The sequence below is a fragment of the Prionailurus bengalensis genome, chromosome A2 (assembly GCF_016509475.1).
Source record: "Prionailurus bengalensis isolate Pbe53 chromosome A2, Fcat_Pben_1.1_paternal_pri, whole genome shotgun sequence".
NCBI classification, from domain to species: Eukaryota; Metazoa; Chordata; class Mammalia; order Carnivora; family Felidae; genus Prionailurus; species Prionailurus bengalensis.
This window is the reverse complement of record NC_057348.1, coordinates 115348218-115363656: the sequence shown is the minus strand read 5'-3', so window position 1 is coordinate 115363656 and position 15439 is coordinate 115348218. Positions and strand designations below refer to the sequence as shown.

Here is a 15439-nt window from a genome sequence, read left to right as displayed (position 1 = left end):
ACTTGTGTTAATTTTTACATTTCACTCTCATAGATGACTTTAGAATATAACTCCATGTGGGGGCGCCAAGGTGGCTCAGTTGGTTAAGGGTCTGACTTCGGCTCAGGTCATGATCTCATGGTTGGTGATTTCGAGATCCGCGTCGAACTCTGTGCTCACAGCTCCAAGCCTGGAGCCTCCTTCGGATTCTCTCTGGCTCTCTCTGCCCCTTCCCTGCTCGTGCTCTGTCTCTCTCTCTCTCCCTCTCAAAAAATATATAATAAATATTCAAAAAAAAATTTTTTTTAAGAATATAACTACATGTAATGACAAAGGAATGCTGACAAAAATACTATAAAATTTATCTCAGGAGTTTTAGCTTTTCTCTTTGAGGCATAAAAATATAAAGATTAAGTCTCAAAGCAAAAATGGTGGGCATACAATTTAAATAAAGTACTAACAAATTGCAATTATTTTAAATTGTCCTTCTTAAAAAACCTACCTAATTTCTTTCAGTATTTCAACCTTAGCTGCCAGATTTTTCATTCTGGTACCTACACGAGTCTTCAGAGTGCTTTCTAAATGTTTAGTCAAATCCATGGTAGTTGCTTTCTCTTGCTGCAACAAAAAATAAGCACATCTTAGTGAGTCTCAAACAGGAAACTGTATTTCTACTGTCACTTACATGATTTTAAGGCATAACTAAAATTTTAAAGGTTAAAAAATTGGGGGGCACCTGGCTGGCTCAGTCAGTGGAGCATGCAACTCTTCATCTTGGGGTCATGGGTTTGAGCCCCACTTTGGGCACTGAAATTACTTTAAAAAAATTTTTTTAATGGTAAGCCAGAGGACAACTGACTTCCCTATAAATTGGGATCTGAAAAAGATAATATATTCCAGGCTTCTACCTTCACACAGATTAGGGACTCATTCACTGAGTCAGATTAGGATTCATCCTAATAAGCCAAACAGAAACAAATTTCATATAATACATGTCTTAATACTTAAATTTTAAAAAGATAAGTAAAAGATCCCCATAGAAACCCAATGATTCTCAATGACAATTTATTTTCTGACAAAGTCTTATGTCATTCTACATTACAAAAGAATCAAAAACATTATTTACTTGACCCAAACTAGATTAAACTCCCTGATTCTGAGTGGTATCTCAAATACATGTCTACCATAATCATCCAAAATAACATACAGAGCAATAATATAAAGATCTGGCAGTTTTATTCCAGTTATACTACAAACCAGATATTATACAGTTAAACATAGAAATACTACTCAGTATTTGAACACCATGCTCTTCAGTTAAATAAAAAGAGAGAGGGGGCGCCTGGGTGGCTCTGTCAGTAAAGCGACCAACTTCAGCTCAGGCCATGATCTCACAGCTTGTGGGTTCAAGCCCCACGTCGAGCTCTGTACTGACAGCTCAGAGCCAGGAGCCTGCTTCAAATTCTGTGTCTCCCTCTCTCTCTGCCCCTCCCCTACTCACACTGTGTCTCTCTCCCTCAAGAATAAAATAAAACATTTAAAAAACTGAAGGAAAAAAAAGAGAGAGAGAACCAGCATATACTGAATGTTTATTACTAATATGCTATACTCAGGTATGCTCATGCCCTTCTGCTCTCATTTGTTGAGCAGGAGACATGAAGAATCAGTTATGTTTGTTCTTAACTCTGTTTACAACTACTGGAATTGTTCTTATAATTACTCCAAAATTGCATAAACATAAGAAATAGAAGTGGGAAAATAAAAAGTTGTTAAATCTTTGAAAAAGTGCTTACTGATTTACAAAGACTACATTAAAACAAATCTTTAACACAAGCTGCTAATGAATTATATGTGGAAGAGAACTATAAAATATGAGGGAAAGAACCATTTAGATCTAAAAAAAAAACTGTGAAATTAAACTCAAATATCTTGAATTTATTATTAATCCACTTATAAAAAATAGAACTCAGATAAAAACAGTATGGTTTTTAAGACAAAGAACAAGTAAGACAAACAGAAAATATGTCAAATTTAAACCCAACCACATCAATAATCACATTAAATGAAAATTAGCTAAACATTCCAATTAAAAGATAGGAGATTATCAATCTGGATAAAAAAGCTTACATTCCACAATATGCTAAGACACACTAATCACACACAAAAAGATAAAAATTAAAGGATGGAAAAGATATACCATGCAAACATGGCTATATTAATATCAGGCAATGTGGACTTTAACACAGGAAACATTCCCAGGGATACTGCATAAAGAAGAGTCAATTCATCAGGAGGACACAGTAATCCTAAATGTGTATGCAATTAATAACAAAGTTTCAAATTCACACAGTAAAACTTAACAAAAAAGGAGAAAACAGACAAAACCACAATAATATTTGGAGATTTCAACACTCCTCCCTGGATATGGATCAGACAAATAGAAAATCAGTCAGGATACAAAAGACTTCAACAACACTATCAACTGATTCGAACTACCTAACATTTATAAAACACTCTACCCAACAACTATAGAATACACACAACTTTTTAAAGTACAAGGAGCATTTCCAAAGACAAACCATATGCTGGGTAATAAAGCAAATACAATAAATTTTAAAGAACTGAAATCATAGAGTATGCTCTCTGATACCAAAAAATTAACTATTTCCCCCAAATTAATTGGGGGGAAAGCTCCAAATATGTTAAAATTAGGCAACATAATTCATAATTCAAAAAAATCACAAAATAATTTTAAAAACATATTTAGGGGAACCTGGGTGGCTCAGTTGGTTGAGTGTCAAACTTTAGCTCACGTCATGATCTTACAGCTTGTGAGTTCAAACACTGGGTCAGGCTCTCTGCTGACAGTTCAGAGTATGGAGCCTGCTTTGGATTCTGTGTCTCCCTCTCTCTCTGCCCCTCCCCTGCTCAGACACTGTCTCTCTGTCTCTCAAATAAATAAACATTAAAAAAAATTTTTTTAATCACACAGCTAGTAAAATAAATTAAATAAATTAAAAAACAAAAATGTTTAATTAATAAAACACAAATATCAAAATCTGTGGGCTACAAATAAAGTGATGATTAAAAGGAAGTATCTTTCGGGGCACCTGGGTGGCTCAGTCAATTAAATGTCCGACTTTGGTTCAGGTCATGATCTCACTCAGGTCGTGATCTTGCGGTTTGTGAGTTCGAGCCCTGCATCAGGCTCTGTGTTGACAGCTCAGAGCCTGGAGCCTGCTTCGGATTCTGTGTCTCCCTCTCTCTCTGTTCCTCCCCTACTTGCACTCTGTCTATGTATCTCAAAAATAAAGATGAAAAAAATTTTTTTTAATTTTTTTAAAAGTACTTTAAATGTTATAAAAGAACAAAAGATTTTTAAAAATGATATCAATTTCCATCTAAAGAAACTAGAGGGGCAAATTAAAGAGGAAGAAAGGCAATCATAAAGCAAAGAAATCAATACAAAAGAAACAAATTAAAAAACCAAGAGATCTAGGATGCCTGGGTAGCTCAGTCAGTTAAGTGTCCAACTTCAGCTCAGGTCATGATCTCGTTGTTCATGGGTTCAAGCCCCACATAGGACTCTGTACTGACAGCTCAGAGCCTGGAGCCTGCTTCAGATTCTATGTCTCCCTTTCTCTGTCTGCCCCTCCTCTGCTTGCACTGTCTCTCTCTCAAAAATAAAAATAAACATTAAAAAAATGTTTTTAACCAAAAGATCCAAAAATCAGTTCTTTGAAAACACTAAAAACTTCACATTTCTGGTCCAGCATGTAAAAAGCCTAGAAATCACCACACCATCTTAACAAGTAAAAAAAACTAAATAAACTGAAACAGCAACAAGTCTTGAAACTTTACATGAGGTGAGGTCACAGGGCAAAACTGCTACCCCCAAAACTAGAGAGACAGGCAAATAAAAGCCATCCACAACTTAACTAGAGCAGAAACTTCTGAGGGAAGCAGTCTGGTATAGGTACACCTCAACTTTAACTGACAAATGCTGAAGGCTCAAGGTGAACAACTTGGAGTTAGAAACTCCAGGCAGAATGTCATCAGGATGTCCATCTGTTTTGTGAATATCTACCAGGTTCTCATAATATAAATATAAAAAAGTCCCCTCAAGCTCCCAGGGAAAGGGGAAAAGGAACCATTTTGAAATATGCCAGAGTATTCTATTCTTAACAAGATCTGCCCTCATGGAAACTATTTAAACCAAGCCTAACTTGCTGGGGTTTTATCAGAGACTAACCTGAGGGAAGGAAAATACCCAACTCTAGCCCACTCTAGCCACCCTGTCCTACCTAAAAGGGGTGGGTGGTGGGGGGAAGCTTGTGTGAAATTCAAAGTCCAGAGACAGAGGACTATTAAATGATCCTTCCTCCCCCACACCTTATCACCACATTACTAAAGGCTTGATTACAGCAAATCCCTTTACCCAGGACATTACGCCCAACTACCAATAAAAAATTACAATATATAGTAAAAGACAAAAAAACACAGTTGGAAAAAATAAAGCAAGAATCAGAATCAGACTCAGACATGGCATGGGTAGATACTCAAACTGTCAGGCCAGAAATTTTAAACATGGTATTATTAATATGCTATGGGCTCTAACATATAAAGTAGACAGCATGCAAGAACAGACAGCCACTATAAACAGAGAGATGGAAATTCTAAGAAACATACAAAAAGAAATGCTAGAGATCAAAAACACTATAGCAGAAATGAACCATTTTGATGCACTTATCAGTAGACTGGACACGGCTGAGGAAAGAATCTTTGTAATCCAAAATATGTGAATTCATATGTCCACAAATAGAGGTGTACAAAAGTTAAGTACACAGTGGTTTCATTCATAACAACTAAAACCAGAAACAAACAACCTAAATACAAACTGTGGTATATTGCTACAATGGAATACTACTCTGCAATAAAAAATGAACAAACTTCTAATACACACGACATAGATAAATCTCACAAACAATATGTTGAGTTAATGAAACCAGACACAACAGAGTATGTATCAGAAGATTCCATTTATATAAAGTACAAGACTAAAACTAAACTATGGTGATATAAATCAGAATAGTGGTTGCCTTGGGTAGGAGGAAGAGAACAGACTATAAGGAGGCACCAAGGAACTTTATGAAGTTGAACTAAACATTTTTAATGTTGAGTAGGTAAAGTAAATGGCCTTTAATCCATTTACAGTCTTCATGGAAAAGGACAGAGGAACACACTCAGAGAAAAGAAAAGGCAGGTGATTAATCTCCTTGTCAATTAGACTTCTAAAGAAAACAGACTATTTTCTAAGAGAAAGAGTTCTTATCTCTGAAATGCCCTTAGGAGGATGTCCCTAGATAAATGAATAGTATTTATAATAGTTAGAACCCAAGATTTATGGATTTATGAGGCAGAGCTCCCTATGGATATGGGTTTATGGATTTAACGGCTGAAAATTCAGTTCAGTTACCAATCTTGACCATTGATTTATTGAGCCTAACGAAACCCTGATTAAAACAAAAAACAAACAAAAAAAATCCAGGGATGCCTGGTGGCTCACTCAGTTGGTTAAGCGTCTGACTCTTGGTTTCAGCTCAGGTCACAATCTCATGGTTCATAGGATCAAGCCCCACTCTGTTCAGAATCCCAAGGATTCTCTTTCCCACTCTCTCTCTGCCCCTCTCCCCTCAATAAATAAACTTTAAAATAATAAGAACTTCCAGATTAGTGAACAAACCAACGTACTGGGAGAGTGGCAAGCTAAAATAAAATACCCTTGCTCCCCTACCCCACCTCCACCCTCATCATAACATCCTCAGTGCATCTCTTCCTTTTATTTGGTTGTTCCTGCATTATATTCTTTATAATAAAACTGTAATCATAAGTATAGCACCTTCCTGAATTCTGTGAGTTGTTTCAGTGAATTATTGAACAAAGAGAGTAGGGATCATAGGAACCCTCAATTTATAGGCAGAAGTGGGGTAGCTGGGGGACATGATTATGGCTGGTATCTGAAACAGAAGTCTTATGGGACTGAGTCCTTAACTTGTGGGTCTGTGCCAACTCCTGGTATTTAGTGTCACAAACGAAATGCAGGACATCCAGGTGGTGATATGAACTGTAGAAACAGTGTTGGAATAGTACATTTAGTGTACATCTATTCTAATGTACATTAGAAAAAATGTACACATTTAAAAAATACACAGTATTCTTAGGGGAAAAAATGCCCTGAATCTAAGCAAACCTTGAGACCTAACTACCATAAAAGGAAACAGATGGAGATAAAGGAGCCTCTTAAGTAATGCAAGGATGCAGATTAAGCAATTTAAAGAGACTTATCATCCAAAATGCAATGCATAGGCCTGACTGAGATCCTGAGTGGAAGAAACTAAAGAGCATTCATAGAAATCCAAGAAATCTGAACATTGGCTATTAAAAGATATTACAGAATGACGGTTAATTTGTAAGTGTGAACAGTATAATGGTTGTCTTTTTTGAAATTATTTTCAACTAGAGATACACATTAAAACATATACAGTAGAATATTATGAATGGGATTTGTTTTAAAATAACTCAGGAGGAAGTAACTAGGTGGCTCAGGCCCAACAGTGCAGAGCCTGCTTGGGATTTTCTCTCTCCCCCTCTATCTCTGCTCGTTCCCTGCTTGTGCTTTCTCTCTCTCTCTCAAAGGAAATAAACTTAAAAAAATAAAATAACTCAGGAAGTACAAATTTTTTTTTAAAAGATTGCCCATGTGTTTAATAATTGTAAAATTAAGTGATGAGTACACAGGATCAATTATTCAATTCTCTCTCTCCTTCTGGAATGTTTGAAATATCTCATAGTTAAGTTTTTTTTTTAAAAAACATAAAAGGAAATGTAAATGAGAAATTATTAATTAGTCCTTCAAACATTCAATGAAATCCAAAGATGATTAGTTTGGAGTATAAGACAAAATTTCATCTGTAAACAAATATAAAGAAAGGACAGAGTGAGAGAAGGGAGAGAGAAAAGGAAGACAACACAAAGTAACAGAAAATTAAACAAAGAAGAGCAGAGGAGTACACAGATTTCCTAGCTGGTCATTCTTTACCTTATACCAGTGAACATACCATACCTGCAGCTCCTGGATGGTCTGTTCTACTTTGGATTCTAAAGTTTTATAACTTTCAAGAAGAACTTCTTTTTCTGCTTTAAGCCTTTCATTTTCTTCAATCAGTTTCTGGTCCTGCTTAATTTTTGCCAGGCTGACATTAGACCCTAGATTCAAGTCTCCAACAGCCAAACTGTCCCTATTAAAAGCAAATTCACTCATTTTAAAAACCAAATTGTGTAAGGCTGACAGAGATCACAAACTAAATCATCCTAGACTTTTTATACCACACTATACCTTAATTTTGAAAACTAATTTAAAACCTTTATCTAGTTTGGGGCACATAAGTGGCTCAGTCAGTCAAGCATCTGACTTCAGCCCAGGTCATGATCCTCTGCTTTGTGGGTTCAAGCCCTGCGTGGGGCTCAGTGCTGACAGCTCGGAGCCTGGAGCCTGCTTCAAATTCTGTGTCTCCCTCTCTCTCTGCCCCTCCTCTGCTTGCAATCTGTCTCTCTGTCTTCCCAAAATAAATAAACATTAAAAAAAAATTTTTTAACCTTTATCTAGTTCAACATTATAAAATATTTTAATGCAAACTAGGTTTTATAACTAAGGTCACACTTCAAAAACAATGCTATCAACAAATATATTCCAACTGCCTTGTAGCAATATCAACTCAGGCAAATACAGTAAAGTGCATTCTATATCAGTTTCTTCCAATTCCTCCTCCCCATCAACCCCACTCCAGTTGTTGGATCATTACACAGAAGTATACAAATGGTGTGATACTTACAAACATTAAACCTGGCTTTCTGCTTCAAGTTTATAATTCAAAAAGTTTAAAATTCACTAAAAAGTGAATTCCCTTTATAATAATCAAATTTTACCACAGTAAGTTATCACAGGAAGAACAAAGAGTTTCTCTTTTGTTAAAAAGGAAAGGCAATTCCCTGAAATCCATTAAAATATTCTTAAAGCCATAGGAAAACTTCAAAGTTTAACTGAAATTCTGGCCCTGCCCAAATAATTCAGATTTAGGGACAGATTTTTATTTTTGATAAACATATTCAAAAGAATTAGTATGAGGAGTTGGTATGTGAACTTTAAACAACTGAGAAATGACTTTTCTTTCAAAGTGGCTTTTAATGAAAATATTCCTGCTAAAACAGACAGGAATACATGTTTGAGAAAAATAGAAATGAGTATCATCCCTCAAAATCACTGACATGTAGATGAGGACTCCAAAACATAAGCCTTCCTTCTACTATGAGAAGAGCTTCTTCCATGAATTAGAAACTAGGTTAAGACTAAAATCCACACAACAGTCTTACTTTGGAAACGTCACATGATTTCCTGCATCATTTTCATTCTTCGAGTCCAGAATCATCCTCCCACTTAAACGCCCCTTTGGTCGGCTAAAGGCTGACTGGTTTGATCTGTGTCCCCATGTAGGAATGGGGCTTTTGAGGTTCCTGAGGACAAGCTGACCAGGATCTGATTTTTTTTCCTCACAGATGTTAGTGCTGGAAGTAAGTCTGCATTTTTCCGCAAATCCTTTCTTAGCCACCTCTTCCCCTATATCCACACTGCCATACTCAGCCTGAGCAATAACCGTTCCATCTTGATAAGTTGCTTTAATTCTCATTTTTATTTCCTTTTCAAAAATCAAGCTCCCCAGAAAGGTTCTTCCCTAAGAAAGAAGAGGAGGAAAAAAAGAGGTAAACCAACTACACCAACATGTTTATTTTGTTTCTACCCAGTTTTTCAAACAACCATACTTCTTTCATGCTGAAATCTCTATAAAAGTAGTCTTACCTTGTTGTTGACTGTACACAAATATATTTCTGTATGTGTATGCATATATTCCAATTACACACTTAATAAAATCTTCCTTTCCAGAAGTAGAACTAGAACCTGTATAGGCAGCCATATTTATAAATTTTAAATTTTTAAATGTGTACCAATTAAATATCCTAGAATAGTTGTTTTAAAGCAAGCAGACTGTGTTGACCATTTTGGCCCCAATGAAATGAAATGGTGTCCTGAGGAGTACAGCACATAAAAATGAATTCTGGTATCTAGTTAAGGGGCTCAAATTCAACAAAACTTTAAAAATAGTTTTAGAGGGGCGCCTGGGTGGCGCAGTCGGTTAAGCGTCCGACTTCAGCCAGGTCACGATCTCGCGGTCCGTGAGTTCGAGCCCCGCATCGGGCTCTGGGCTGATGGCTCAGAGCCTGGAGCCTGTTTCCGATTCTGTGTCTCCCTCTCTCTCTGCCCCTCCCCCGTTCATGCTCTGTCTCTCTCTGTCCCAAAAATAAATAAAAAACGTTGAAAAAAAAATTTTTTTTAATTAAAAAAAATAAATAAAAATAGTTTTAGAATCAGAATTAGGTACTCTGGTTAGGGGTGCATGGCTAGCTCAGTGGGTGGAGCATGTGTCTCTTGATCTTGAGGTAGTGGGTTTGAGCCCCACCTTGGGTGTAGAGATTACTTAAAAATTAAATCTAAAAAAAAGAAAAAAAAAAAAGAATTAGGTACTCTGGTTTTAAAGTAAGACAACAGGAGAGAAAAAAAAAAAAAAGGAAATCATACCAGTGATAATCCAAGTAACAAGAGCATAAACACCAAACTAAAAACTAGAAAATATGAGCTGGCTACATTTAAATAAAAAAGGAGGGGGCAGGAGAGGGGGAGGAGGGAGGGAAAAGAAAAAATTTCAAGGTCCAAGGAGGAAGAGGAGCTACAGAAAGAAAAAAAATGTCAAGAAACTAAATAACATTGGTAGGAAGTAACTATCTTCTCTTTTTTAACTATACAATATTACTGAAGAGTAGAAAAGTGTACGTAAAGAATAAAAGTGAAACCTGTGTGGGAGAAGTTCTTAACCTTTTCTGTGCCATGGGCTCCTTTATCAGGCTGATGGAACTTTTGGAATACCCCTCAGAAAAATGTTTTTAAATGCAGAGAAAACTATTTCACTGTGATACATTTTAACCCCCAGTTAAGAAACCCTGTACCTAGAATATATCTGAAAGGGCACAGGAAGGCAAACTATATATGCTCAAGGATCATCAAGCATCCACAAACCAAATTACAAAGTATATTAAGTTTATAAAAACACAGTTTTTATCAATTTTTCAAACCACAAAATGTTTAAATACACACATCCTGAGAGGCTTGAATTTACCAAGAATACCAATATAGATAGCAAAGGTGGTTCAGTAGGCATCCCCAACAAATGAGGGATACCTAGGTGGCTCAGTTGGTTGGGTGTCCGACTCTTGATTTCTGCTCCAGTCATGATCTCACAGTTCATGGGATCAAGCCCCAAGTCTGGCCCTGTGCTGACAGTGCAGAGCCTGCTTAGGATTCTCTCTCTGCCCCTCCCCTGCTCTCTCTCTCTTTCAAAATAAACATTAAAAAAAAAAGCCATCACCAATAAATGAGATGAAGCAAGCAAAGCTAACAAACTCAAAATACAACTCATAGAAACATATCAGATTAAGATTTTGATCAATCAGAACACAGTTTTGGATTAACCTCTTTCATACAAAACCCCTTGGTTTCAACCCTTTATGCTGAAAGTTTATCTAAAATCAAGTACAACTGAGGCACCTGCATGGCTCAGTCAGTTAAGCATCTGACTTCAGCTCAGGTCATGATCTTGCAATTTGTGAGTTCAAGCCCTGAATCAGGCTCTGTGCTGACAGCTCAGAGCCTGGAGCCTGCTTCAGATTCTCTGTCTCCATTTTCTCTGCCCCTCCCCAGCTTGTGCTCTGTCTCTCTCAAAAATAAACATTAAAAAAAGATTTTAATAAAAACAAAATAAAATCAAGTACAACTTCCACTCCCAACCAATATTAATGGAAGTGACAGTGTCTGAAAATTATTACTGGAATATGTAGAATTCTTAATATCAAGTAACTCTGTCTTTGGGCAACATATGGATTTAAATGGAAATAATCTACTTTGTACAAAAGTTCCAATTACCTGAAGCTGAATGCTCCAAAGGTATACTACTCCTTGCTTAGAATATTTTATGCAAAAATCTGATTTTAGACTTTTCTCTGAAGTCAAATTCCTTTTAGTTATGGCCACCAATAACAATTAGTTGTTCAACAAAATTCTCCCTGAATCATTTATAATCACAAAGAAAGAACCCTAAATTTGGAATAAAATCTAAGTTCTCCTAAATTCTAACTAACAGAAAGAATGACCCAGTAGATGATACATGGGTATTTTAATATTATAACTTACCATAAATATATTTTCTACATATTCTTTTTTAAATGTCAAATAGTTAATTTTTATAGTGAGAAATGTGTTATAGTTCTCATTAAATCTTGCATGCTGGAAAGAGATATATTTATTTTCAAAACATATTTAGGCATTTAAAAGGCATAAGATTTACCTGTTAAATAAATCTGGTCATTGTTTTAGAACACAGAGCTTTCAATGATTAAAAAGATGATGTCATTTTTCTAAGACATATTTCATTCTGTTTCCCAAACTGGTAAGCTTTATTCAGAAACAAGAAAGCATAACTTTCTTTCTACTTTAGTCTACCTAATCTTGTCTGGATATATTAGAAAACAGGCAAAAAGGCCTTTAATCTGTTATACCCAAATTCTAATCTGTACCTCTCATTCCCTGATACTATGTAAATTTTTTAAAACAAGGGAGGCATTTAGGGCATAAATCTTCTGAGCATCAGCATTTGTAACCACCATTCTGAGTATCAATTTCAACTGTGTTATAACATGGGTATAAAAGTAATGGTTTAAAATGTATTGAAGTTATTTTAGGGCCAAGGTCACCCTCTGGAAGTCTCTCTCTTTTTAACTAAATTTCTACTATTCATTTGTTCAAATGTTAGATAAATTGGATGGTGATCTAACACGCAGGGAGATCAGGCATACAAAAATAAATAAAATACTTTTCTCTACTAAGACAGTCTTATCTCTACAAGCTCACTATCTTGTGGAGCAAGAAAAAGACCACAACTCTGTATGCCTTATACACTGAATGACTAAAACAGCTGCAGGGGAATGGATGGTGGGTATTAGCAAAGACCTTATACAGGAAATTTTATTTGAGCCTTAAACTGAAAATTAATGGCTAGACATGGGATTCTTGAGCAGAGACACTCAAGAATAACTATTTTTTTCCAGAAAACATTCAGTTTGCTAATTAGCTGAACTCCAATCAACAGTCTTTTTATTGAACTTAAACATACAAACACAAATAGTACCACCTGTAAAGAACCTATGAAGCATACAAAACATTACCAATAACTAATGTTTATTCCTCAGTTCCAAAAACAACTTTTAAAAATGACCTTTTAGGGGCGCCTGGGTGGCTCAGTCGGTTAAGCGTCCGACTTCAGCTCAGGTCACGATCTCACGGTCCGTGAGTTCGAGCCCCGCGTCGGGCTCTGGGCTAATGGCTCAGAGCCTGGAGCCTGCTTCCGGTTCTGTGTCTCCCTCTCTCTCTGCCCCTCCCCCGTTCATGCTCTGTCTCTCTCTGTCTCAAAAATAAATAAACGTTAAAAAAAAAAAAATTTTAAAAATGACCTTTTATTCTTATTCATGTTTGTTTCAATTAACATAAAGTTTATATCATCTTACTATGAGAACAGAACAGACTTGAGTTCCAGCCTTAGCTCAGCCATAATTAGCCTATGACTTTAAATAAGTCATCTAATTGTTCTAGAGCCAATTTCTTTATTTGTAAAGTGATGAGGTGAGAGCAGATGAATTCTAAGGTCAATAAATTTCTAGGCTTGCAAGAAATTCAAGACAAGCCTCTACCTTGGTCAAAACATCTACATGAAAGGGAAACATAATAAACTTCAGATTTTAAACCAGAAACTTAGGGCTATCAATTTATAATAATATCTATGCTTTACTCTGTATTTCTGAAAGTCTTAAGTTCCAAGTACAGAAATGTTTCTTCGAAGTAACTATAGTGCAGACAAAATTACACCCAACAACCTACAAGGTTCTCAAATTAAAGAAAAAAGGAGGCAAATAGGTTTCTGAATTTTACTATTCCTCATGGTATTGATTAAATCATTTTTAACATGTTATTTGAGCTACTAAATTAAAAAATATAAATCTGATTACTTAGCAGTATAGTATGTCCTCAACAACAGTAACACCCACCAAAAGAACATCATTACTGCACAGGAGATTTAAAAAGAGGTAGAATTTAAGACTACCCCTGAAACTATGAAATATCGGCCAGAATTAGGCTACTAATCCAAAATTTAATGGAATGAATACAAACTAGAATCTAGATAGTAGAACATCACTGCCAACTGCTATACCAAACAGAATGAACCCTTGCCAAAATGATAAAATCTGATTAATTCACAACTCCACTTTTTGTGGTATTTATGGCCAGGGTTAGGTTAAAGATCACTCTTATTTAATACTCTCTCAAAAGCAAAAGATAACAATAATTATCATTTTCTCCATCATAAGAGACTCTTAAATTTTCACATGAGAAGAAACTATTTACACTTATTATGTAAATATATATACACATACATATCACTCTGATCATCACAAATGTTTACATGGCAAAGATAAGCACAAATAGTTGTTTTTGAATCGTTCTATAATTCATATTTTTCACTAATTTATACAGGCTTTTATATTAAAGAATTAGAAGAATTTAACTACATTTATATTTTGTTTCAAGCACACAGCTTTACCTCTATTATCAAAAATATTAAAAATCTGTGACTTGCCTGATCAAACTGGGTAACTTCTTGGCCAGAAGGAATCTGTAGTCCCCAAAGTCTATACTTTTTGGCAACACTAGAAAACTGCAGATCCAAAGGAATCTCAACTATATCAGATCGATTTAGAATTTCAGTATTTCCATAGTCAATGTATCTCACCAGACACTGAGAAAAAATTAGACAAATACTAACACAAGGGAACTTAGATTAAACATCTCCAAAGAAACCACCAATTTGCTGCTTTCTGTTAATTACCTGTAAATCAAGACAGCCTTTCACCTCAAATTGACAAAATGTATTCAGAAACAAGAGCTCAAACAATACCCCCAAAGTAAAGAAAATCCATCCATAGTTCATGAGATTCCAGTGATTTCTGTTTGGTTGTAAGTTAACTAGCTATACTAGTATCAACCAGTACTATCAAACTAGTTATACTAGTATCAAACAGTACTACTATCAGACAGTACCCCTGATTTCAGTTTAGGTCTTAATCCCAGGATTGTGAGATTGAGCCCCGTATCAGGCTCCATGCTGAGTGTGGAACCTGCTTAAGATATTCTCTCTCTCCCTTTCTCTCTCTCTATCTCTTCCTCCCTCTCTCCTCCTCTGCCCCTCTCCCCCACTCATGCTCTCTCTCTTTCTCTAAAATTAAAAAATAATAATAATAAATAAAAAAGGTAAAGAAACAGCTAATATTTAAATAAACAAATCTATGAAGCTTATGGCCTCCCCTATCTCAAATGTTAAAATCAATCAACACTTCTAAATCCAAGTTGGAAACAGTAACACCTGAAAAGAAAAGCAAAATTCTCAAACTTCCTTTGGTAAAATTAAGCTCATCCCAGGTGTTAGACATAGGATATGAATTAAATTCACCCTCACATCCAGCTCTATTTAGAAAGTAAAAAAGAAAATGAGTTTATCATGAGGTCAAAGCCATCTTGCCCCTTAATTTTAAAAAGTTACAGCTAAAGCAAAAGCAAACACAATATATCATCTCCAGGTGTCAAATTGTGGGGAAAACATCTAATTAGAAAGATCTATTTCACCAAGATAAACCATTACCTGTGATGGTAATAAATCATGAGATTTTTTTTTTTAAGTTACTCTGAGCATTACTTGTTTTATCTTATCATATCCTTTTACACCAAGAAAAATATTTTATAAAACATATACAGGGGCGCCTGGATGGCGCAGTCGGTTAAGCGTCCGACTTCAGCCAGGTCACGATCTCGTGGTCCAGGAGTTCAAGCCCCGCGTCAGGCTCTGGGCTGATGGCTCAGAGCCGGGAGCCTGTTTCCGATTCTGTGTCTCCCTCTCTCTCTGCCCCTCCCCCCGTTCATGCTCTGTCTCTCTCTGTCCCAAAAATAAATAAACGTTGAAAAAAAAAATTTTTTTTAAAACATATACATTTAAGAAAATATTTTAGGGGCGCCTGGGTGGCTCAGTCGGTTAAGCGGTCGACTTCGGCTCAGGTCATGATCTCGCGGTCCGTGAGTTGGAGCCCCGCGTCGGGCTCTGTGCTGACAGCTCAGAGCCTGGAGCCTGCTTCAGATTCTGTGTCTCCCTCTCTCTGACCCTCCCCCATTCATGCTCTGTCTCTGTCTCAAAAA

General features: G+C 36.1%; 1 protein-coding gene across 1 annotated transcript in view; it reads right to left on the bottom strand.

Annotated features, from left to right (window-relative positions):
- Positions 1 to 15439, bottom strand: part of STK31 (serine/threonine kinase 31) — a 73010-nt gene that overhangs the window by 44608 nt on the left and 12963 nt on the right. Inside the window, exons 6-9 of the mRNA XM_043589094.1 lie at positions 13833 to 13991; positions 8410 to 8768; positions 7103 to 7277; positions 482 to 597 (exon numbers count right to left, since the gene is read on the bottom strand). Coding sequence (XP_043445029.1) covers positions 482 to 597; positions 7103 to 7277; positions 8410 to 8768; positions 13833 to 13991 — 809 coding nt within the window. The remainder of the gene's footprint in view (positions 1 to 481; positions 598 to 7102; positions 7278 to 8409; positions 8769 to 13832; positions 13992 to 15439) is intronic.